Below are 24843 nucleotides of genomic sequence, written 5' to 3'. Positions count from 1 at the left end.
CCGGGCTCGGCGCGGCAGGTCCGCGCGCGCTTCCGGGTGCCCCGCCTCCGGCGCCGGGGATCCCCGCCCGCCCGCACGTGCACCGCCCGCCGCCCCGCGGAGCCCGCGGCCGAGGCCCCTCCTCCCGCCCGCGGCCCTGGCGCCGGGAGGACCGGAGGGCCGGAGGGCCGGCTCCCCGGGGCTGCCCCCGGCGGCGGGCGCGAGGCTGGTTCCTCGCCCCGGCGGCCGCCCGGCCCCCGCTGGTGCCTGCGGGAAGCACGTGGGCGGGGCAGCCTCGGGAGCCCTCGGGGTGCGGGCGAGGTGCGGAGACGGAAATTCGGGAAAGCCAGGAATCCGGAGGATTTCCGAGCTACGTGAGAGCGTGGTGGGCCAGCTCTCCTTCGACGCCCGCAGCAGGCGTTGAGGGGGCGCCCCACAGCGAAATGTGAGCGAGGTACCTCCCCCAAATTCGCTGACCTCCCCTTAAAGGCCCGCCGCGGCTCCCAGATGCGCCAGGTTAGCCAGGTGGTTGGTTGGCATGATTTCTGGCTAGCAGTGTTTGACATCAGGCCAGCAGGCCTCTCCGGCAGTTCTGTTCAGTGGTCTGCATGTTGAAATTGCCCTGAGAGTCCTCTTTGGGTTTTACTTGTGCACCAAATTTTACTAAGTGTAGCTTCATGTACACGTTTTCACTATTGCAGGTTTCTAGTTTGGGGGAGTTTTTGTTTTGTTTTTCACACAGAAAAGAAAAATTACAGCTCAGACATTTTGGGTCTTAATATTCAATTTACAAAGCAGATTCAAATTTTATTAATCGAATTCTGCAAGCATACATACGTATTTAGTCTTAATTTATAAAGCAACTTGGGTAGTTTTTGATGTATGTTATACAACTTTTAAAGATGCATCAAAAATACTCAGTTTGTTAATGATCACTTTTGTGAATTTAACTTGGAAACTTTCAAATTTATAATCCAGTCATACCTGCTCTCAGCCGATTTAAAAAAAAAAAAAAAAAAATCGCAGGTATGTGCAAGGGTCCCAGAAAGATTAGATGGGATTCACCAGAGAAAACCATTTACCTGCTAATCCAGTCAGTACAGGCAGCTCAGAAATGAATTTAACAATGCCCAGTGGCTTTGGTGACTCTGGGAGAAAAGGAAACATTTAACTAAAGATAAGAGTTGCTCAGACAGTAAGAACTTACACACTGTGTGTGTGTATGTGTGTGTGTTTTCCAGAGAAAGACTTCAATAGGACAAAACAGTAAAATACATCCTGAACATTCCCCAGATCCTGAAAAAAAAAAAAAAATCAGATTTCTATTCAGTTCCCAAAGTCCTTATTTTCACAAACCTGGATTGAAACATATGTACCCAAAAACCTTTAAGAGCCAAAAGAGCATACATGTCCCAAGCTTTTATTAAAGAGCTAAAATTTGTGTCTGGCTTATAATTTACCAATTAAAACAAGCTGCACACGTGAGTATGTAAAGAATGGAACCTTACGTAGTTACTGAAAAGTAATGCACGTATTATTTCCAGATGAGTCACTTCTACCGTGAAAGGTGGTGAGCTGAAGCCAAGCTTAATTCAAGTCTGCGTGTGCCCAGATTTTAACCTAATCTTCGGGTTTTTGAAACTCAGACGACGGTGCTCTGCTTTGAACGTTGGTATCTTGTGTGTTTCCTTTTCCTAAGTTGACTCTTCTCCCATTTTGGTGTATTTGGAGGCAAGATAACCTCACCCCTAATAGCTACCTTAATAAAAATTAAGTTTATCTTTCATTAAGATAACAACATGGCTAAAGAACCTTTCAGAAAACCATCACCAACATGCACATCCAAAACGGTTGGGCTGCTGAGTTTGCATGTTAAATAAAGGAAGACACTGTAATACTTATAGTTCACAAACCTAGAAATATTATGATATGTACCTGGAATGGATCCTTTAAAATTAGTAATGATTTAGAGGCTTCTTCTTGTATTATCTTCTTTAGCTTCTGAACTTATATACAACCATGAAAGCAGCCTGTTGGACACATAGCCATTCCTGGGCTGACAGATACATTGAAAACATCAAACTTCAAACCTCACTGTAGAAATGAGGTCGTACTCTCAATTCAGAGTGCCCCACTTTCTTTGGGTATCACAGAAATTCAGTTCCAGAAATGTGTATCCATTCACTGGAGAAATTCACAGCTTAGAAATATGTATAAGAAGTTAATGGTCTACTTCTCAAATAAGTGTTATGAAAAGAATATTCATATTAGAAATCTCAAGAATGAGAAAACATGGAAATGTTCCCGTGACAGTTGAGATCCTTCATCCTCTGGTTGTCTTCCAGATGTTTTCATTTAGTTGCAAGTATCTCTCAGTTTCAGTCCTTAAGCTCACTAGCTTTCAACAGCCATGCCAGTCTTGTTCTTTTTTAGTAGATCAAAAGTTTTCTGAAGCATAACAAGTGAGCTCTTCAGCTGCAAACAAAATTAATTTTCAAAATCAGATTGCTTAAATTTCACTGATTGTTTTATGCCAGAAGTTTACCATTACATTTAATATAATTTTGCTTTTACAGATGCCCAAGTGAAACACTGACTATGAAGTGCCCGACTCTTTAGCACACCTTTAGTGTGATTGCTCCCACTGACTGAATCTTGTACTTGCTGCTGCATATATGCTACCTTCCAAGAGGCCCATTCCACAAATATCCTAAGCAGAAAGCTTTTGTTCAATGATGTCTGAAGTTGCAGTGGTCTCCCACTATCCCCTAGACAGCTCAGCTACACTGAGCCCACCTTTTGCCTGCTATTAGGGTCATGTTCCTCTTCACCCCTCTAATACACACCCAGGGAGTGCTAAGCACTGGGTAAGCAACAGTGAGCCAAACAGACTCTCCTCCATGGAGGGATAAACTACAATAAAATAAAATAAACACATACGGAAACGTATATTTGGATGTCTTATTAAGTGTTTGACTTGAGTAACTAACTGGTAGTGTCATTTTCTAGAAATGATCCTCTAGAGAAAATGAATCTTTGGCCTGCAAGAAAATTGAATTCTGTTTTGGATATGCTCATTTTGAGACGCTAACAAGCGTCAGGTGATGCAGTCAAGTAAAGCAAGTGGAGAGCTCAGGGAAGAGATCAAGGTGAGAGGTGAGAATCTGGGAGTTGCTATGGACTGAATGTTTATGTCTCCTCCAAAATCAATCACCAATGCAGCAGTATTAAGAGGTGTGGCCTTAGGGCGGCAGAGACTCACGATGAACAGACTCGATCGAGGGAATTAGCTGGGCCCCTTTGTGCCTTTTGACCTTTCTGACAAAGGAGAACACCTAGATGGTGCCATCTATGAACAACAGACCCTCACCAGACACCAAGGCTGCTGGTGCCTGGTTGTGAACTTCCCAGCCTCCAGAACTGGAGCTGCTGTTTACAAATTACCCTCTCGTAGACACAAACAGTCCATAGTTATTTAAAGTTAGGGAAGTGGATGAGATCACCAAAAGGGAAAGTAGTGGGACAGGGAAGAGAATCTAACGCAGCCCTGGGGCATATGGGCCAGGAAGAGGTCAGGTGCAGGAGATGGTTCTGACCGCCAAAAAGGAGTTTTACATTATTCTAAGTGAAAAAGGCAGTCACAAAACACTACATATTGTATGATTCCATTTATAGGAAATATCAGGACAGGCAAACACATAGTAATGGATAGTAGATTAGTGGGTGCTGGGGTTAAAGGGAGTGAGGGCTGGGGAGTAGCTGCTAATGGGTACAAGCTTTCTCTCAGGATGATGAAAATGCTCTGAAATTAGTGGTGGTGGCTGCACAACCTTATGATATACTCACAACTCTTTAAAAGGGTGAATTTTATGGTTTGTGAATGATATGATGATAAAACTGGGTTCTTAAATGGTTGTAAAGAAAGATTAGATACATATCAAGAAAGGAGTGGTCAGCTCTGTCAGATGCTTACATCAGATGAAGGCTATAGCAAGGTATATTATCTTTACAGGCTGAATGGTCACTGGGAACCTTTGTTCACATAATACCAGTGGGGAGAACTATGCAGGAGTGAACAGAAGAGCAAATGAGTAGGTTAAATACACGCATTCAGCTTTGCTTACCCCCGAATCCCCGCGGAAAGTAAAGTAAAGGGATTTTTTTTTTAAAAGACATGACTCCGCCAGGGTGGGGAGAACACAGGAGGCGGCAGCAGCGGTGTAACCTACTGGAAAGCGACTGGATGACTTAGCAAGCCTGGGAAAGCTGAGTCCTAAACAGTGGGGAGCGCAGAGCCAACATCAACCCTGAGGGATCCTCTAAAAGGCCCAGGCAGATGGTCAGGAGTCACTAGAACTGGGCATCAAGAGGAAGGAACCACAATAAGGACTGGGCGAGACTCTGGGCATCTGACGTCGCCTGCTGTGTAGGCAGAAGTGTGGCATTGTATTTTCTGGACAGGATAAACTGAGGGTCCCTGGCTCAAGGGACACCAATGCATTGTTCAGAAAAAACAGGGATCGTATGAGAAAGTGTGCGGTGAGGTCATCCCTTCTGTCCTCCTGCCTTCCCCTTCCCTATTTTTTTACTCAGCTCCTAAAATGCTGGCAGCCAACCCTTAATCCTTCAAGTAGGAGACTAGGAAATTCTCCTTTGAAGAAACTGACCAATCCTGTGACCAGCTGACCTAGAGATAGGATAGCAGCATTTCTCAACCAACATTTCAGCAGATCTATAGTAAAGGTCAGAGGCTGGAGTTGTAGCGTAGTAGGTTAAGCCTCTGCCTGTGGCGCTGGCATCCCATATAGGTGCTAGTTCATGTCCCAGCTGCTCCTCTTCTGATCCAGCTCCCTGCTGATGACCTGGGAAAGCAGTGGAAGATGGCCCAAGTGCTTGGGCCCCTGTATCCACGTGGGAAACCCAGAAGAAGCTCTTGGCTCCTGGCTTCAGATTGGCCATTGCAGCCATTTGGAGAGTGAACCAGCAAATGGAAGAACTTTTTCTCTGTCTCTCCCGCTCTTAACTCCACCTCTCAAATAAATAAATATAAAATCTTAAAAAGAAAAAAGAAAAGTTCAGGTACACCAGCCCAGTCCATGTGTTAAGAGCTTCTTAGCCACACAAGTAGACAACAGAGGACTATTAGGCCTCTAAAGAAACCTTTTTATACTAAAGATAGAAATGTAAATGGAGGAAAAGGATCCTGATGAAAAATGAGTATGCACGAAAAAAACAGTAGACTCAGAATTCTTCATAATAACACTGAAGATAAAATACAATGGAGCAGGACTGGCATTGTGCAGTGGGTGAAGCCACTGCCTGGTTTGCTGGCATCCCATATGGGTGCCAGGTCAAGTCCCTTCTGCTCCACTTCCTATCCTGCTCCCTACTAATGCACCTGGGAAAGCAGCAAAAGATAACCCCAGTTCTTGGGCTCTTGCTTCTCAGAAAGGAGATATGGATGGAGTTTCAGGCTCGAGGCTTCAGCCTGGCCCAGCCCTAGCCATTGCAGCCGTGTGGGGAATGAAAAAGAGGATGGAAGATTCTCTGTCACTGTCTCACTTTTTCTGTCTCTGTCTCTCCCTCTCTCTGTAACTCTGACTTTCAAATAAATAATCTTAAAAAAAAATGAAGCAGTGCCTACAAAGTTCAGAAGGAACATTATTTCCAATCCAGAATTCCATCCCTACAAAAGCATTAATCAAGGGAAAAGGTAGTATAAAAAATTTCACTTAGTTGAAACTCTGAATATTTACCTCTAAAGTCTCTTTCCAAGCATGTGCTCCATTAGAAGGAGAAAGGAAACAAGAAAGGAAAATGTGGAATACAAGAAAATAGGAGGTAGAAAATTGGAATTCCCAGGATGATAGCTGTGCATGGGCCACAGAAAACCACTGGGCCTGACTGGAGCAAATCAGGAGGCTCCGTCACCAGCATACATGAGTAGATGAAGGTTCTGAGAGGAGACTGATAAACAGCTACAGGATGAAACATTTATAAATAATACCGATCAACTGATCCACTGCGATAAGACAATTTCAAGGGATAACAAAAAGCACAGAAGAGAAAAGCTGATCATGGTTTATTCTATGCCTCAGAGTAGCAACCTTAGTAAAAACAAGTAAATACTGAGTTCATCAAAATTATGTCATTCACTGAGAAGATGGAAGGGATTTATATTGGGAAGGGATTATACTGGAGGGAGAGATGTGAAAGAAAATCTAATTCTTATTTTCCCATAATAGGAAATCAAAGTAGAGAATGGCTAAAACAGAGAAATCCAGACACTAAAGAAAGTTAGATATGATTATCTTTGGGAAAGGAATGGGAAAAAGGACACTGGAATTGCATTTTCCTAAACCTTGTAGAACAAGTAATTCTTTATGTGAACAAATGATTTCAATGAAAATAAAAACTTTAAAAATTGGATGGTTGTAACATCCAGTCACGGTAAACATTATCTGTCACCTCAAGAACTTAACATTTCTTTATGGTGAAAACTGTATACAAATAGCACATGAGACCCCATAAATATGTACAATTTTGTTATGTGTCTGTTACAAAAAGCATATTAAGTGAGTGGGTTATGAAGGGTAAAACAATGACAGCCAGAGCGAGCAACTCTGAGAGGGCCTGGCTGTGAAGAGCAGTAGAGGCAGGCAGCTAGATGAAGAAGGATGTACATGATGAGGATTTGTTGATATAGGAGATAACAGGGCGGAGTCATGTGCTGATGGTAAAGATCCAACCAAGGGAAACTGAAAATGGGGAAGCCACAGGAGAGAAGGCCAGAGTCTCCCACTCACAGGTGCTGGTTCTTGCCTCCTTTAGGCAGAGGAATGCTTCTAACAAGGATGAGGAAGAAGAAAGGGTATAAGGATGAGAAGGTTTGTGGATCTGTCATGGAAGGAGAGAGGATGGTTTCTCTTCTCTGTAAGGCATAGTTATTGGTTGAAAGTGAAGGGGAAATGGGAAGAGAGAAATGAGAAAGGTGAGAGTAAGATAAACTCCTTGCTCAGAATGAGAGGACAAAGTTATTCAGGAACTGTGCAGCTAAGGAGTGCCTAGGTGAGGTGGTAATCCAGTGTCCCACATGATATCCTAAGAAATGCTCCATAACTCAGTCTTTCAAGAAAATAATTGAGAGAGGGAAACAAAATATTAACAATGATTGCCTCTGAAGGATAGAACTGTTTTTTTCTATTTTCTGTTTTTCAATTTTGAAAAATATGAATCATATCCATAAAGAAAATATTAATCTTTTTCAAAGGAAAAGTTTTGGTTCATGGGACTGAACAGCTCATACAGGTCATACAAAGGTACTTCAAAAAGGTAATGGAAATCGGAAATAAAAGATAAATATTCTGGGGCAAAAAATTTTTTGAAGTCCATGAACATGAAAGATCTTCAAAATATTCATGGAATGTATTATGAAAAAACAAAAGTGTCTATAGTATGCTCCCATTTTGTAAAAATGTAACACAGCAACTATATATGTAGTATACATCATACAGAAATTTTCTTCAAATAATGGTATTCCCTAAACCACAGCAACCGGCTCATTGTGGTACAAAGGCACTAAATACAGGGGTACCTACCTGTTCAAGCATCAATATGGAGTCTTTGAGCACTCCTTTTAAACGATGGGCTTGATCTTTGTTCTTTGGAGGATTTTCTGCTCTTGACACTACATCAGAGGCTAAACTGAAAGAAAAGTACCATCTTTAAAATCAAGAGACTAGCTTTCAATCTTTCACTTCTAGGAATTGTCAGAGCCCCATAAATTTGCAAACAAAACACAAAAGGAAACAAGCCATTTATAAGTACAGGATAGTTCACAAACCAAATCCCTGAAGCTGGAATTAAATTTTCTGCAATTGAAGCATTATTGAATAATATGGTGAAAACGGGCCAGAGGAAAACTTACCTTAAAGATTTTTCTTCTTGGAGGTGGAGCCGGTAAAAGGACTGAGCAGCATGTTCTATCTTTGACAGCTTCAGAAACAGTGTCACATTCAACAAAACTAGCAACAGCAAACTAGGCAGAGAAAAAAATCATACACGGTCATTCCACACTTCCCCAAACATAAAGTAGTGCTAATGCAGAATATACACGCAAAGCTTCAAAAACGTACATCATTTAGATGATTCTCTTGTTAATCGTCATCCCTATTTTATTGTAAGGAATAATGGCTTTTAAATTGACATTGAGATAAACAACAGAAGGTACCTGGAGTGACATTAAAAATCCTCAAAAGAACCCCAACCACAGGCCAGAGTTGCCTCTGACTTCTCTGCCAGGAACCCAGGCAGTATTGATGTGTGACTACTAGCTTAGAAATCCACCAGGTAAGCTTTCAGGATCTATTTTTGGGTGCCTTTGACCTAAGCTATTATACACCCATAATGCTGCATTTCAAAAAGGAAATGAAGATCAATATGGAGCTGATCTTAGGCAGATCATGACGTACCTTATATTGCCAGTGGAAGCCAAAAAATAAATGTTATTCAGCAAAAATTTTTGCTCATCTTAGACAAAGAATAAAATACCAAACATACATTAATGGTGCCATATATAAAATGTTACATGCTACATGAACTTAATGTGTTGATTTTCATAGTAGCCTTTTAAGTGAATGAATAAATACATTATTACATATACAAGTGCATGGGTAGGCATTCTCTACTTATTTTTTTCTGTTAAAATACTGACTTGCCCTTAAAAATTAAAATATTCACCTTCACCCTTTGAGAAAAAATTTTTAATTTAAGGTAGCAGCAAGGAAATCAGATCTCTGTCTTATAGTATTAAAATGACACACAGATCGGCCGGCGCCGTGGCTCAACAGGCTAATCCTCCACCTAGCGGCGCCGGCACACCGGATTCTGTCCCAGCTGCCCCTCTTCCAGGCCAGCTCTCTGCTATGGCCAGGGAGTGCAGTGGAGGATGGCCCAAGTGCTTGGGCCCTGCACCCCATGGGAGACCAGGAGAAGCACCTGGCTCCTGGCTTTGGAGCAGCGCGGTGCACCGGCCGCAGCGGCCATTGGAGGGTAAACCAATGGCAACGGAAGACCTTTCTCTCTGTCTCTCTCTCTCACTGTCCACTCTGCCTGTCAAAAATTTAAATAAATAAATAAATAAATAAATAAAATGACACACAGATCAACATTGAAATATATGAATATAGTTTTCTACAAAGCAATGCAAATGAACACTGATAATATTTGCCATTAAAAGTGGTTATAGCAAACCAATGTAAGCATTATGTGAAACCTGTTATAAAACTCTAAGGAACCACAAACATTTTCTATGTACTGAAATGTATAACTAGAAAAAACAGCTGATATAGAGCTTTATTCCATAAAATTATTACCCAGAGCATATCACAAAGTACAAAAGCCAGTTCCATTAAATCTAAGGGGCTACTTTGAATCATACCTAGCCATGTAAGTATTAGTACTCAAATATGACTAAGTTGGCTGAATAGTTTGATAGTACACCCTGAGATTCAGACTAATTGTCCCAATATTTCTCAGCATGTCGTGTTCAGCTCACTTGCATCAGAATAACTTGAGGTGTTTGTTTTAAAATACTGACTTCTGATGCCCACTGAAGAGCTACTGAATCAATGTCTGGCAGTAAGGTGGAGAAATCTGTATTTTAGCAAACTCCCCTAGTGATTCTCACATAATGTGTGTGAGAACCACTGGTCTAGTCAAATAAAGTAAAAACAGTATTATTGGGACTTTACTAGCATATAAAAATAAATACTTCTTATCTCAATTTATGTAACTTCCCATAGAAATCTATCATGGTAAAAAAAAGATTAGTTGAAAAAATAAACATTTATTGATCATGTACTTTATATTCCCTCAAATTTAACAATTCTTCTGAAAATCACACATCAAAACCTCAGACTGCAACTTATAAAAGTGCTGTTTTTATAGGTTAACATTAGCCAAATAGTGACAATTCTACGCGATAATATAAAAATGTATTCAAATTCTCTTGAAAACTAGTTAAAGATAAATGAAGACACAGAAAAATAAGCACTCACAACCAACACTTACAAAACGCTCATCACCACAATCAGGGTGGTGCTGTAGTTTTCCACTTCCTTTTTCCTTCCTGCGGATCAGAAGAAAAAGGCTGTATTAGAAAGAGGATTGTGATCACAACCGATCGAAATGTACTATTCATTTGAAAGGGACTAGAAAAACAGTTTTTTAATTATTTGTAAAAACAAAGTGATTCAGGGTGACTCCCAATATCTCTTTTTAGATTTTTGCTATCTTGAGTAATAGGAAACAAATTCAAAAAGAGGAAGCCTACAGCAATCCTTCAAATTTGGCCTATATTATAAATTAACTTATTATAAAATTAAATAAGTAATTCAATACACCAGACATGATACCTTACTAACTACTCTCTGTGAAAATAATATTTGAACTGGGTTCATGTACAGTGCTTCCCTCCTTTGAAAAAAATCATCCTCATCACCATTGCCCAATCTTTTTAACTCCAAAATTAAGGAGTCATTCATCGTAAATAGTGGATAAACACAGTCATCAGTCTTACAAGAAGATTTGCTAATGTAGGAGGAGGAAAATGTATGACAGCTTTATATAGCCATGAGCAGGAGGGAATAACAGTGGAAACCAGATGTCTTCAAACCTGAGAGTAAGGATTAGAAAAGTCAAAGTCTGTCTCGCAGTATGTAAGGACATACTGGCCCTGACAGTAAGTAAGGACTTAGAGCAGTGAAAGGCAGAAGGCAGAAGTCTGTAAATGCTAGGCATGAAATCACTGAGTGAAGCCACCCAGAATCATGGAGGGTGGTGACTGTGGTGAGGGCTGTGGTGAGCAGAACACACCGTCTTAACAGGGTTGTGACTACAGAGCTCCAACCACAGGCTGCTAGGTAGAGATTTGAGGCCAGGGCAGTCAGAGCTGAGGTTTTATATAAAAATTTCACATTTTAAGTCGGCCATGTGGGCCAAATAAAATACTTCTACTGGGCTATGTGCCTGCCTTTCCTTTATACTTCTTCACTGGTTGTCTTTAAGGGACACAGAGTGTGATAAACATCAAGAAAGGAGGGGAAAATGGGAGCCCTCCTGATGCATCTTACACTAAAGAAGCACATTCTGCTTCATGTGACTAAACAGATGCTTTAGCCTGGTTCACCTGTGAGATCCCCTTTGGCATCGAAGCCCACATCTCCAGCGGAGCGTTGAGAAGAAAGTTTAGGAAGTGCTTCAGCAGTCCGGTTGAATGTCCGCCTTCTCCTTCGGAGGCCACTGAGTTTTCCTGGGTCTTCAATGGACTGATTCAACATAGATTCTTCCATTAACAAATCTGATTCTAAGAAGGGGGAAAAAAGGAATCTTGAAATAGTGGTGCAACTATCTCATCTATAAGATACAAGGGTTTTGGTGGTTGGTTGTTTAAGCTCTGGTAATTTCTTTAACCATTTCTTAGGTTCTTATGGCTTAGATTCAAACTTCACTTGTAATGAAAAGGTTTAGAGAGCGCAATGACCCCATAACGAGGTTTCATTATTCTAGTAAGAATGTGTATTAATAAATGATGGGATCCTGAGAGCAAATTTGCCATGTGCTATGTTAAATATTAATGTAATGGTTTCAGTTATGGAAACAACAGACTTCCCATTTATACTGGATCATTAGAAAGGTTTCCAAGATAGGTTATAGTATTTGTGACCCTCAAAGGATGGAGGAACATATGATAGTTCTAATTTTCAATGAGGGTTTGTAGGAAGGGAAGCATTAGTAAAGAAAATCTGTGAATAACCTAACAACCTCATTATTATCAGTTGTTTCAACCTTTTCTTGCACCATATTTTTTATTAGAAGCTCATTATCCAGTAACCAAACAAATTTTTGAGTTTCATTTTTTTCTGCTCCTGATGAGGAGTTTAATAATGAAATAGATAAAAGGAGAAAGACAAGGAAAATAAATAATCAACAAACTAGATGATAAAGCCTTAAGTTATCCTGAGCTGAGTGACCACTAGCTCTACTTCCAACTAAAATTAATATATATATATGCATATATATATATATATATACTCATGAATATGTTAAGAAATATACAACCAGAATAACTGTATCACTACCAGTACCCTCCTCCACCAAAACCATTTGTGTACTCAATACCATTGCTAGATAGCCCTGCATAAGGCTGGGAGAGCTGACTCCCAATTAAGGAGGTATGGGCTTGAGGACTCTTCAAATCTTAGAGAACACAGTGTTTATCCCATTTGGCTGGGTTATGCAGTCCCTGCATTCAGCTTCATTGCCTCCTTGAATAAGGGAGAAGAGATAGCTCTTAGCTGTGTGGATAGATTACTTAACCACCAGGTTTCAATTTCTTCTTTAGTAGAACAGAAAATAAGCATACCTACCTCCCAGGGTTGTTCTGAGTATGGAATAAGTTAATATTCATAAAGGACATATAACTGGAAGTCTGGCATATAATAAGCATTACACTGTGGTTTCTGTTAGGCTCATGAACAGTTTTGGAACTCCCCAAGTGGTAGGACATGTGGGAGATGGAATTACTTGAGTAAGAGTCCTTGTAATATCATTCACCTATTCATAGTTCCTGCTATGAATCCAAATTACTGCTCAATCTCTATTTTTATTAATAAATGCTAAGTTTACAAAAATAAATTTAAAAATCACAAACCAAGCTGTTTGAAATAGTGCTCTAATGAACTCCAGGAATTCTTCTCAATTAGAGATTTGACAAGGCCCCATGGTTGCTTTCTGTATTTCAAATCTGTGGAAACTCTAATAAGAATGAAAAATAATATTTAAGATTTTAGTTATGTTAATATTGTAAGTAAATATAAGATTATATTCAGTGGAAAGCCAAAAAGAATTCAAAGGCATTAAAATTATAAAAGAAAATTTGTTCATTAATAATGACCTTTTTAAAAAATTACTGCACTGCTAATAATTTTAGCAATTTTTCCTTCTAAATAACTTCCATAATATTCTTTCCTTTCTCTAGCCATGAATTTCCTTACCTAAATAGCAATAAAGTCTCAAAATAAATGCTAAATTTTCTAAGTGCCTATATATAAGAATCTCTAGTGGTCATATGTTAGTTGTAACTACATTAACAGAGACCAGGCCAAGCATGTGATGCACCATTGCTCTCTAATCCATCATTTCTCATTTCCAATTGCAGCACAGTTACTGCTCACCATGTGCTCCCTAAGAATTCCCAGGACCCTTGCCATTAAACAGGGTCATGTGACTAGTTCTGGCCAATTCTTAAACTCTTCCTTCCTTTGGCAACTGAAATGACACTTTCTCTGGACCGTGTTTCCTCAGTATATCAAAAGTTTCATCAACTGGAGCCTTGAAGGGGGAGCCCCACCCCTCTGCTGACCACTGCTGGACATGTAATCAGAGTAAGAAATAAAATTTTGTTACATAAAGCAAAGAATTCATGATTAACATTACCAGAGCATAACCTAACCTATCCTGACGAACACACTGATTTACAATAGCTCACCTTAGCCTGCATCTCTGTTTTGAAGCGCGAATGATACAGTATCTGTTCAGGGTATAGAAATAATCGTGGTAGGGAACGTCATGTGTCAGGACTTCTGCATCTACCATATAAAATTGTGCTTCTCGACTTTCTTTATACAGTGTCTGCCAAAAAAGATAAAAAAAATGTTGCGAGTGCATGTTTAATATTTGAAGTTTCTTGGCAATGAGCATATATATGCTAGGATTCCTTCTCAGACACTACAAGACATGAGAAGTGCACGTACAAAGCTAGAAGAGCCTCCATGTTGGTTGTGCTATCTGCAAGTTGAGAAGAAGGTATTTAACAGTATTTGTTGCCTGTCTTTCATTTCATTGTACAGTATTTTTTCTTCTTTTAGGCATGAGGAGGGGAAAGGAATCATTTAATCTCTTGTGTGTTTATTAATTTATAAAGAGTTGTAAATGTCTTTGTTAGGGGAAGAATTAAAAAATTAGCTGAACAAAACAAGGGCCCTCACTCCCAAATTCATTAAAATTTAACAAGACCAAGTATCACCAAAAAAGAGCAGGAGGAGGCCAGTAAAACAAAATACCAGTTTCCAGTCAAAGGATTTAAAGTGGTTATCAGCCAAAACTTTTTCATTTTAGCCACACCTTTTCTACTCATCCTCTCAGGAAGAAAAAGAAGTTTCCGAGGTTATCAAAGACTATCAAAAAGCCAAACTTTCCTCAAATGTTTTTGACCACCTTTTGAAGTTTTTGAAAGCTAAGGAGAGGGTGGACATTTGACAGAGTCAACCATATCTGAGTGCTGGGGTTCAAGTGCTGGCTCCGCTCCTCAGCTCCCCTTTCCAGCTTCCTGCTAATGCACAAATTTGGAGGCCAGTTGAGGACTTGGGTCCCCTGCCACCCACATGGAAAACCCAGATTGAGTTTTGGGCTAATCCAGCCCTAAAGTTTGCAGGCATTTGGGGAATAAACCAGCAAATGAATATTAATCTGTCTCTCTCTCTCTCCTCAAATACAATAAATAAACAATTTTTAGCATGAAAAAAAGTAAAGAAACAACTTCCCTTTAACACAGATGCACATCTTGTACAACAAAAACAAAGCTGCAGGCATCACAATACCAGATTTCCAGACATACTACAGGGCAGTTATAATCAAAACAGCATGGTACTGGTACAGAAACAGATGGATAGACCAATGGAACAGAATAGAAACACCAGAAATCAACCCAAACATCTACAGCCAACTTATATTTAATCAAGGATCTAAAACCAATTCCTGGAGCAAGAACAGTCTATTCAACAAATGGTGCTGGGAAAATTGGATTTCCACGTGCAGAAGCATGAAGCAAGACCCCTACCTTACACCTTACACAAAAATCCACTCAACATGGATTAAAGATCTAAATCTATGACCCAACACCATCAAATTATTAGAGAACATTGGAGAAACCCTGCAAGATACAGGCACAGGCAAAGACTTCTTGGAAAAGACACCAGAGGCACAGGCAGTCAAAGCCAAAATTAACAATTTGGATTACATCAAATTGAAAAGTTTCTGTACTGAAAAAGAAACAGGAAAGTGAAGAGGCAACCAACAGAATGGGAAAAAATATTTGCAAACTATGCAATAGATAAAGGATTAATAACCAGAATCTACAAAGAGATCAAGAAACTCCACAACAACAAAACAAACAACCCACTTAAGAGATGGGCCAAGGACCTCAATAGACATTTTTTAATAGAGGAAATCCAAATGCCCAACAGACACATGAAAAATGTTCAGGATCACTAGCCATCAGGGAAATGCAAATCAAAACCACAAGGAGGTTTCACCTCACCCTGGTTAGAATGGCTCACATACAGAAATCTACCAACAACAGATGCTGGCGAGGATGTGGGGAAAAAGGAACACTAACCCACTGTTGGTGGGAATGCAAACTGGTAAAGCCACTATGGAAGTCAGTCTGGAGATTCCTCAGAAACCTTAATATAACCCTACAATAAAACCCAGCCATCCCACTCCTTGGAAATTACCCAAAGGAAATTAAATTGGCAAATAAAAGAGGTGTCTGCACCTCAATGTTTATTGGAGCTCAATTCACAATAGCTAAGACCTGGAATCAACCTAAATGCCCATCAACAGAAGACTGGATAAAGAAATTATGGGATATGTACTCTGTAGAATACTATACAGCAGTAAAACAAAAAAAAGAAAGAAAGAAATCTGGTCATTTTCAACAAAATGGAGGAATCTGGAAAACATCATGCTAAGTGAATTAAGCCAGTCCCAAAGGGACAAATATTGTATGTTCTCCCTGATCGGTGACAACTAACAGCACCAAAAAGAAAACCTGTTGAAGTGAAATGACACTATGAGAAACAATTACTTGATCGGCCCTTGTCCTGACTGTTGATGAACAACTTAATACTTTAGCCCTTTTTGTATTTTTTTTGTTCTACTTAATACTATTGGTTGAACTCTGTAATTAACACACAATTATTCTTAGGTGTTTAAATTTAACTGAAAAGTGATCCCTGTCAAATATAAGAGTGGGAATAAGAGAGGGAGGAGATGTACAATTTGGGATATACTCAAGCTGACTTGCCCCAAATGGTGGAGTTAGAAATGTGCCAGGGGATTCCAATTCAATCCCATCAAGGTGGCATGTACCAATGGCATCTCACTAGTAAAAGTGATCAGTTTCAGTCCATAATTGATCATAATGATAAGATTAAGTGTCAAAGGGATCACATAAACAAGACTAGTGTCTGCTAATACTAACTGATAGAATTAAAAAGGAGAGAATGATCCAACATGGGAAGCAGGATACACAGCACACTCATAGAATGGCAAAAGCCCTAAACAGCACTCTGGCCTCAGAACCAGCCCTTAAGGCATTCAGATCTGGCTAAAAATCCCATGAGAGTTTCACAGGCATGGAAAGCCAAGACACTGTGGCAAAAACAAAAGAAAACAAAACAAAAAACCTAAATGAAAGATCTCTGTGAGTGAGATCCCAGTGGAAAGAATGGGCCATCAAAGATGGAGGTACCTTTCTCTGAAGGGAGGAGAAAACTTCCACTTTGACTATGACCTTGTTTAAATAAGATCAGAGTTGGTGAACTCAAGAGGCTTCCATAGCCTTGGCAGCTCATGACAAGAGCCTAGGGAGATTACTGACGCCATAAACAAGAGTGTCAGTTGTTAAGTCAACAACAGGAGTCACTTTGTACTTACTCCTCATGTAGGATCTCTGTCCTTAATGTGTTTGACTATGTGAATTAACGGTATAAATAGTACTCAAACAGTACTTTACACTTTGTGTTTCTGTGTGGGTGCAAACTGTTGAAATCTTTACTTAACATATATACTAAATTGATCTTCTGTATATAAAGATAATTAAAAATGAATCTTGATGCGAATGGGATGGGAGAGCAGGAGATGGGAGGGAGGTTATGGGCGGGGGAAAAGCCACTGTAATCCAAAAGCTGTACTTTGGAAATTTATATTTATTAAATGAAAGTTTAAAAAAAGAAATAAAAAAAAAAAAAACACTGATGCACAAGTGTATAAGAGCACAACTGGTTCAGATGTCATTTGCAGAACAGCCACACTGCAAAGAGGAGTCGCATTACATAGCTTACATTTAATTTTGAAAACTCAGTCCCTTCCCCGTGTGTCACAGCAGCCACCTGTGACATGATTCTGTAAATCATAGTTTTGTAATGTTTCTCTTTTTAAAAAATTTTATTATGAAAAACTGAACACACAAAAGGATGGAAATGAAGTATAATGGATTCTCATGACCTCATCAGCCAACTCCAACATTAACTCAGGCCCAGTCCTGTTTCATCTGTACCCCAGCCCCACCTTCACACTCTACCACTATCATCTGTGTGGCTACGTTACTTTTAAAGGAAACCCAGATATTACTGCAATTTTACCCACAAATACTTTGATAAGTGTTTATAAATTCTAACTATACTTCTTTTAAAAATTTTATTTTCCTTAAAATATAGCTAAAAGACCATTATTGTACGTGAGAAATTACAATTCTTTAAATCTCACAAATACCTTTTAAACTGGTGCTGTGTTTGTATTAAAATTGAATTGGTATGGTTTATAATGCCTCTTAAGTGTCTTAAGACACAACCATTTCTGTTCCTTTTGTTCTCCTGCCACTTATTTGTTGAACCTGGTTGTAAACTGGTGACAACAACAGGCATCTTCTCTCCCCACATGAAGGATTCTTTCAGAATACCAGAAGAGCAGACAGACTTACCTGCTTCTCAGTGGCAGCAGTGCATTTTCCAGCGAGAGGATTGTTAAGGACTATAGTGTAGGTCATGGTTCTCAGTTGGTCACCTCCAGGCTCTACTGTCCAAGGAGTAGATACTACATCTAATCACAGCAAACAGAAACTAGTTAGTTCTAGAAATTTGAAGGTTCTGACTTCAAATGGATTCAAAGATGTATCTTTAGAACTACTTTGTTTTTGACAGAGTAACATATAGATTTCCCTTCTGCTGGTGTACCAGATATGGGCCAGGCCAAAGCCAAGTGCCAGAAACTCCATCCAGGCATCCCCCATGGGTGGCAGGAACCCATGTCCTAGGGCCATCATCTGCTGTCTCCAGATGGATCAGCAGGAAGCTGAATTAGAAGCAGAGATGCTGGGGCCAGTGTTGTGGCAAAGCGGGCGAAGCCACCACCTACAGTGCCGGCACCTCATGTGGGTGCCAGTTCTGATTCAACTCTCTGCTATGGCCTAGGAAAGCAGTATAGGATGGCCCAGGTCCTTGGGCCCCTGCACCCATGCAGAAGACCTAGAAGAGGCTCCTGGCTCCTGGCTTCAGATCAGCACAGCTCTGGCCATTGTAGTCATCTGGGGAATGAACCAATGGATGGAAGACCTCTCTCTCTCTCTCTCTCTCTTTGACTCTGTCTCTCTGTAGCTCTGCCTTTCAAAATAAATAAATCTTTAAAAGAAGAAGGAGGAGAAGGAGAAGGAGGAGGAGGAAGGAGAGGAGGAGGAAGGAGAAGAAGGAAGGAGAAGAAGGAGGAAGGAGAAGAAGGAGGAAGAAGAAGGAAGAAGAAGGAAGAAGGAAGAAGGAAGAAGGAAGAAGGAAGAAGGAAGAAGGAAGAAGGAAGAAGAAGAAGAAGAAGAAGAAGAAGAAGAAGAAGAAGAAGAAGAAAGAAGAAAGAAGAAAGAAGAAAGAAGAAAGAAGAAAGAAGAAAGAAGAAAGAAGAAAGAAGAAAGAAGAAAGAAGAAAGAAGAAAGAAGAAAGAAGAAGACACAGAGGTGGGACTCCCTAGGCACTCAGATATGGGTTGCAGGCCAGCCAAGCAGCAACTTAATCCACTGCCACCTCCCCAGATTTTTATTTCTGACAAGTCCTAAACTCCTTATAACTGTGTTTGGTAAGTTTAACATTAAAAGAGAGTTTAAATATTAGTCACTCTCCTTATACAATGGTTCTTCATTTGTGAAAAATTGGAATTAGAAGATAAGGATTTGTCTGGGTACAAAAAATGTAGGAAACCACACATAGTTTTTTCATAATATTCATTTCCATGAACTTTCTCATATGTGACATGTTCTCCAACTCTGATCCATTTATTTATAAATTATTTTCTATTTATACACTTTTTCTTTTTTTGAATATAAAATTAAAAGTTGGTTCACCTATAGGCTTCTTTTTTTTAAGATCCTAATACCTATGAAGAGAAACAGTGGTCCTGGCCTCATCTGAGACAGAAGAACACTTCAACATTCCCACCACTGAGTGGAAAACTTTGAAGGAGGGGCTAGCGCTGTGGCATAGCTAGTAGGGCCGCCACCTGCAGTGTCAGCATCCCATGTGGGCGCCGGTTCAAGTCCCGGCTGCTCCACTTCCTATGCAGCTCTCTGCTGTGGCCTGGGAAAGCAGTGGAAGATGGCCCAGGCCCTTGGGCCTCTGCAGCCATGTGGGAGACCCAGAAGAAGATCCTGGCTCCTGGCTTTGGATCGGCGCAGCTCCAGCCATTGCAGCCAGTTTGGAAGTGAACCAGCGGATGGAAGACCTCTCTCTCTCTCCGCCTCTCCTTTTCTTTCTGTGTAACTCTTTCAAGTAAAATAAATAAATCTTTTTAAAAAAACTTTGAAGGATATCTGTCTTTATCCAACAATATGACCCTGGTACCAACTTGTAGAGAAATCATCTAATTAGTTGCTTGTCTGCTAAAATCTTTAATCAAGGTAGGGCAATGGAATATAAGTTATTATATAATCTTTTATATTAAGAAGGATATAGAATCCTTTCTATTTAAGGCAAGATATTAGTAGAAATCCTCTTTTTATTACTTAGGGAAAACACAGTGAGTGAAAACACCCTTCGAACAGAGATTACAGCTGTAGAACACAGCACTATACAGTGAAGGTCATTTCATGCAGCCCCAAAACTAGGGAAGTAGAGATAAGAGCATTATAAACTCTACTCAAAGACCTGAAGAAATAACTGAAGGAGAGCACAAATGGATTTAGGCAATTTCTCAGTATGTTTAGTTTCTATTCATCAACATCCTAAAGCACAAGAGCCTTCACCTAACCCATTATCCATCGTCAAAGGAATACAACAAGGCTTTATGATATAACCAATTTTATTCAACTTCTTCTATAAAACTAAGTCTAGGAATTTAATGAGGGATCCTGAAGCTGCCTTTTGAGTATCTGGCAAAACCTTACAACTAAGTTTAAAAAGCACCATCACAAACCATGGAATCTATTATCTAGGATGTGCTGTAAAAACAATTTACTTAGGTGAACATGAAAGAAGACATACAATTAATTTTAAATATGTTTCCATATATTATTAAAATATTTTACTTAAGATTACTTTGGTCAAAATCAGTCTGTTTCAGGAAAATGATACCAATAATAGACTGTTAGAATTTAAACATATCATTGGATTTTGCTGTTAAAAATATAATACTCAACGGCCGGCGCCGCGGCTCACTAGGCTAATCCTCCGCCTTGCGGTGCTGGCACACCGGGTTCTAGTCCCGGTTGGGGCACCGATCCTGTCCCGGTTGCCCCTGTTCCAGGCCAGCTCTCTGCTGTGGCCAGGGAGTGCAGTGGAGGATGGCCCAAGTGCTTGGGTCCTGCACCCCATGGGAGACCAGGATAAGTACCTGGCTCCTGCCATCGGATCAGCACGGTGCGCCGGCCACAGGAGGGTGAACCAACGGCAAAAAGGAAGACCTTTCTCTCTGTCTCTCTCTCACTGTCCACTCTGCCTGTCAAAAAAAAAATTTTTTAAAAAATTTAAAAAAATATATAATACTCAACAAGAGAAAAGTATTTTTCCATTTTGTATTTTCAGCAATGTCACCAACAAGGCCTACTGAATATTATGTACTAGAACATCATCTTGGAATAGTCAGTCTTCTAATACCTCAGTAAAGCTCTTCATAATATAAAACATCTGGCGTGAAAATAAAAAAAATGGCAGCAGTACACAAAAGGACATGTGAGCCATTTTGATATATTTAGCTAAAATAATAAATAGAAGGACTTGTAAAACTGATACTTTAAAAACACTTCAATGTAATAAGTTTTTAAATTGGTAAATCTTCAAATCCATTGGGTTAACCATTATTTAAAAAAAAAAAAAGAAAAGTGTTGCCAAAGGTGTGGAGAAATTGAAAAATTTTTGCATTGTTGAAGGGAATGTAAAACAGTGCAGTCACAATGGAAAGCAGTAGGCCCTCTCTTCAAAAAATAAGCATAGAATGGTCACTTGATGCAGCAATTCCACTTTTAGGTATTCACTCCTAAGAACTGAAACAAGGATTCAGGGGCTGGTGCTGTGGGGTAGTGGGTAAAGCCACTGCCTGCAGTTCCGGTATCCCATATGGGCATCGGTTAGAGTCCCAGCTGCTCCACTTCTGATCCAGCTCTTTGCTGTGGCCTGGGAAAGTAGAAGAAGATAGCCCAAGTGCTTGGACCCCTGCACCCGCGTGGGAGACCCGTAAGAAGCTGCTGGCTCCTGGCTCCTGGCTTCAGATCAGTTCAGTTCTGCCGTTGCTGCCATTTGGAGAGTGAACCAACAGATGGAAAACCTCTCTCTCTCTTTCTCTCTCTCTCTCTGCCTTTGTCTCTCTATAACTTTGCCTTTCAAATAAATAAATAAATCTTTAAAAAAAACAAAGATTCAAATAGATATTGTACGTTAATGTTCAGAGAAGCATTTGTTACAATATCTAAATGATGCAAATACCCTAAAACATCATTAACAGATGAATGGATAAACAAAACATGGTATCTGCGTACAATGGACTATTAGTCAGACTTAAAAAGGAATGAAATTCTGACACATGCTACAACATGGATGAACCTTGAATGCATTACACCAGTCACAAAGGACCAATATTTAAGATTCCTCATACATGAGATATCCAGGATACCTCAAATTTATACAAACAGAAAATAAAATGGCAGTCATCAGGAATTGGGGGGAGGGGAAAATAGCAACCTATTGCTTAAGATATACAGACTTTCAGCTTAGGAAGATGAACAAGGTATGGAGATGCATGGTGATGATGCTTGCATAAAATATGAATTTATTTAATGTCACAAAACTGTACATTTACAAATGGTAAGTTGTGTTATGTATATTTTACCATAATTAAAAAATCAGTGAATCTAGGAAAAAGTATGAGTATTGTTAAACTTGCAACTTTTCTGAAGGTTTGCTTTTTTCCAAATGAAAAAGTTGAGCAGAAAGACTTAAAACGGACCTTTCTTTTTTTTTTTTTGTTAATTTTTTTGACAGGCAGAGTTAGACAGTGAGAGAGAGAGAGAGAGAGAGACAGTTATAGACAGTGAGAGAGAGACAGAGAGAAAGGTCTTCCTTCCGTTGGTTCACTCCCCTAATGGCCGCCATGGCCGGCGCTGCCTGCTGATCCGAAGCCAGGAGCCAGGCTCTTCCTCCTGGTTTCCCATTCGGGTGCAGGGCCCGAGCATTTGGGCCATCCTCCACTGCCTTCCCGGGCCACAGCAGATAGCTGGACAGAAAGAGGAGCAACCGGGACTAGTACCTGGCACACCAACCGGGACTAGAACCCGGGGTGCTGGCCTGCAGGTGGAGGATTAGCCTAGTGAGCCGCGGCACCGGCCAAAACTGACCTTTCAATTACAAGTAGTGTCATACAGTTATAAACAAAAGATTAAAGAGAATATTGATTTAAATTTACCTAATGAAGAAAAAAAATTAGACCCAGTAGTAGTCATTTCAATGCTGCAATTAAATCCAAACATAATTGTTCAAACAAAAACATTTAAAACAAAGTTCTTAATATTTTTTAAAAGAAGCCCCTGAAACTCACCCTCTAAAAATATAACTTTGATTACCAGGTAATAAGTTCAGAGGATAACACTGTGATTTGAAATCATAACAAGATTCTTTTGGAGGGCAAAGCTTCTTACTAATTATAGGTATAACTAGCAAGGAGCCCATTTAGATTTGAAAGTAACCAGGGCCCACGCCGTGGCTTAACAGGCTAATCCTCCGCCTTGCGGCGCCGGCACACCGGGTTCTAGTCCCGGTCGGAGCGCCGGATTCTATCCCGGTTGTCCCTCTTCCAGGCCAGCTCTCTGCTGTGGCCCGGGAAGGCAGTGGAGGATGGCCCAAGTGCTTGGGCCCTGCACCAGCATGGGAGACCAGGAGAAGCACCTGGCTCCTGGCTTCGGATCAGCATGATGCGCTGTCCGCAGCGGCCATTGGAGGGTGAACCAACGGCAAAGGAAGACCTTTCTCTCTGTCTCTCTCTCACTATACACTCTGCCTGTCAAAAAAAAAAAAGTAACCAGAATCTTTTGCTTCCAAAAGTCATTTATAACAGCAGATATAGTCACCCATATTGAAGCTTGATGTGACAGCAGACAAGTGCAGTTGTGTTTCAAAAGACAAATTTCATTGAGTACTAGCATAGAGTAAGATGTTCTTCATGGGCCTTGGACACCCACATCCCAGAGCAGAGTGCCTGAGTTTGAGTCCCAGCTCTGCTTCATGTTTCAGCTTCCTTTCAGTGTGCACCTTGGGAAGCAACAGGTGATGCCTCAAGTAGTTGGGTCTCTGCCACCACATGGAAGACTGGATTGAGTATCCAGCTCCCAGCGTTGGCCTGGCCCAGCCTCAGCTGTTGCTGGCATTTGGGGCGTGGACCATTAGATGAGAGATCTCTGTCTGTCTGTCTCTGTTTCTCTGCCTAGTAAATACATTTAAAATTCAAAAGAAAGAAAGAAAATTAAGGGAAATTATATACCCAACAGTTCTCCACGTAGAAAAGGAAAATAAGAAAATATAAAATAAATCCAGAAAAGATAATAACAAGTTAAATAGAGCAAAAGAGAAATAAATGATTTTTTAAAATCATGCAACTCTTAATATAATCACAAGACTCAACAGCTATCAGTTAGAAATCATTGTTACTCTATTATAGATAATAGGAAAACATGATTTTTGTATCTAGAATCCACATCAATTTTATCATCCATAATTACATTTATGCAGAAGTTTCAAATAAATAATAATATCAAGTGGTTATTAAAACCCCCTGAATATAAACTGTATTTAAATTGACTGTAGAAGCACTTTTTCTTTGACTATGTCAACTGACTCACCTTACATGAATCTGCTGCTGCTCTGTTCTAATTTCATAGAGTAAGCTAAACCATGTGCTCCCCAAATCAACAAAGTATCTGGCAACATTGAGGACAGATTCAGTTTCAAACTAACCAGAAGCTTATTCGAGATGTTTACCATGAGAGAACTTTTAATACATTATCAATGAAATTCTTTTATGAATTTAAATAATTTCCTAAATGCAACCTTCTTTTATACTTTCTTTGAATCATATCACAGATACTGTAATCTTGAGTGTATAATGCCATTTTTAAAAAATTTATTTATTTATTTGAAAGGCAGAATTATAGACAGAGAGAGAAAGAAAGAGAGAGAGAATCTTCAATCTACTCGGTCATCCCCAAAATGGCCACAATGACCAGGGCTGGGCAAGGCTGAAGATGCCAGGAGCCTGGAGCTCCATCAGGTTTCTCACGTGGGTGGCAGGGGTCCAAGCACTTCTGCTGCTTTCCCAGGCACATTAGCAGGTAGCTGGATTAGAGGTAGAGCATATAGGACTTAAACTAGTGCTCATATGGGATGCTGGAGCCACAATGCCAGCCCCAAGGTCCACAATTTTCACAAGGGAAACACACATTTGACCACACTTAGATCAAGACAGACCATCCCCACCCCAAAAGCTTCCTCCTAGACTTTA

At 40.1% G+C, this 24843-nt stretch overlaps 1 protein-coding gene across 10 annotated transcripts in view; it reads right to left on the bottom strand.

Annotated features, from left to right (window-relative positions):
* Window positions 1–741: 741 nt before the first annotated feature.
* Window positions 742–24843, bottom strand: part of GRAMD1C (GRAM domain containing 1C) — a 138328-nt gene continuing 114226 nt past the window's right edge. For all 10 annotated transcript variants that reach the window (XM_062208302.1, XM_062208293.1, XM_062208311.1 and 7 more), the window contains 8 exons: window positions 17804–17922; window positions 13529–13671; window positions 12692–12795; window positions 11168–11344; window positions 10051–10108; window positions 7907–8017; window positions 7578–7683; window positions 742–2454 (listed from right to left, as the gene is read on the bottom strand). In XM_062208302.1, coding sequence (XP_062064286.1) covers window positions 2374–2454; window positions 7578–7683; window positions 7907–8017; window positions 10051–10108; window positions 11168–11344; window positions 12692–12795; window positions 13529–13671; window positions 17804–17922 — 899 coding nt within the window. In that variant the 3' untranslated portion in view covers window positions 742–2373. The remainder of the gene's footprint in view (window positions 2455–7577; window positions 7684–7906; window positions 8018–10050; window positions 10109–11167; window positions 11345–12691; window positions 12796–13528; window positions 13672–17803; window positions 17923–24843) is intronic.

This window comes from Lepus europaeus, chromosome 2 (assembly GCF_033115175.1).
Source record: "Lepus europaeus isolate LE1 chromosome 2, mLepTim1.pri, whole genome shotgun sequence".
Lineage (NCBI taxonomy): Eukaryota > Metazoa > Chordata > Mammalia > Lagomorpha > Leporidae > Lepus > Lepus europaeus.
Note: the sequence above shows the minus strand (reverse complement) of the source record. Positions and strands in the feature narration are given on the sequence as shown.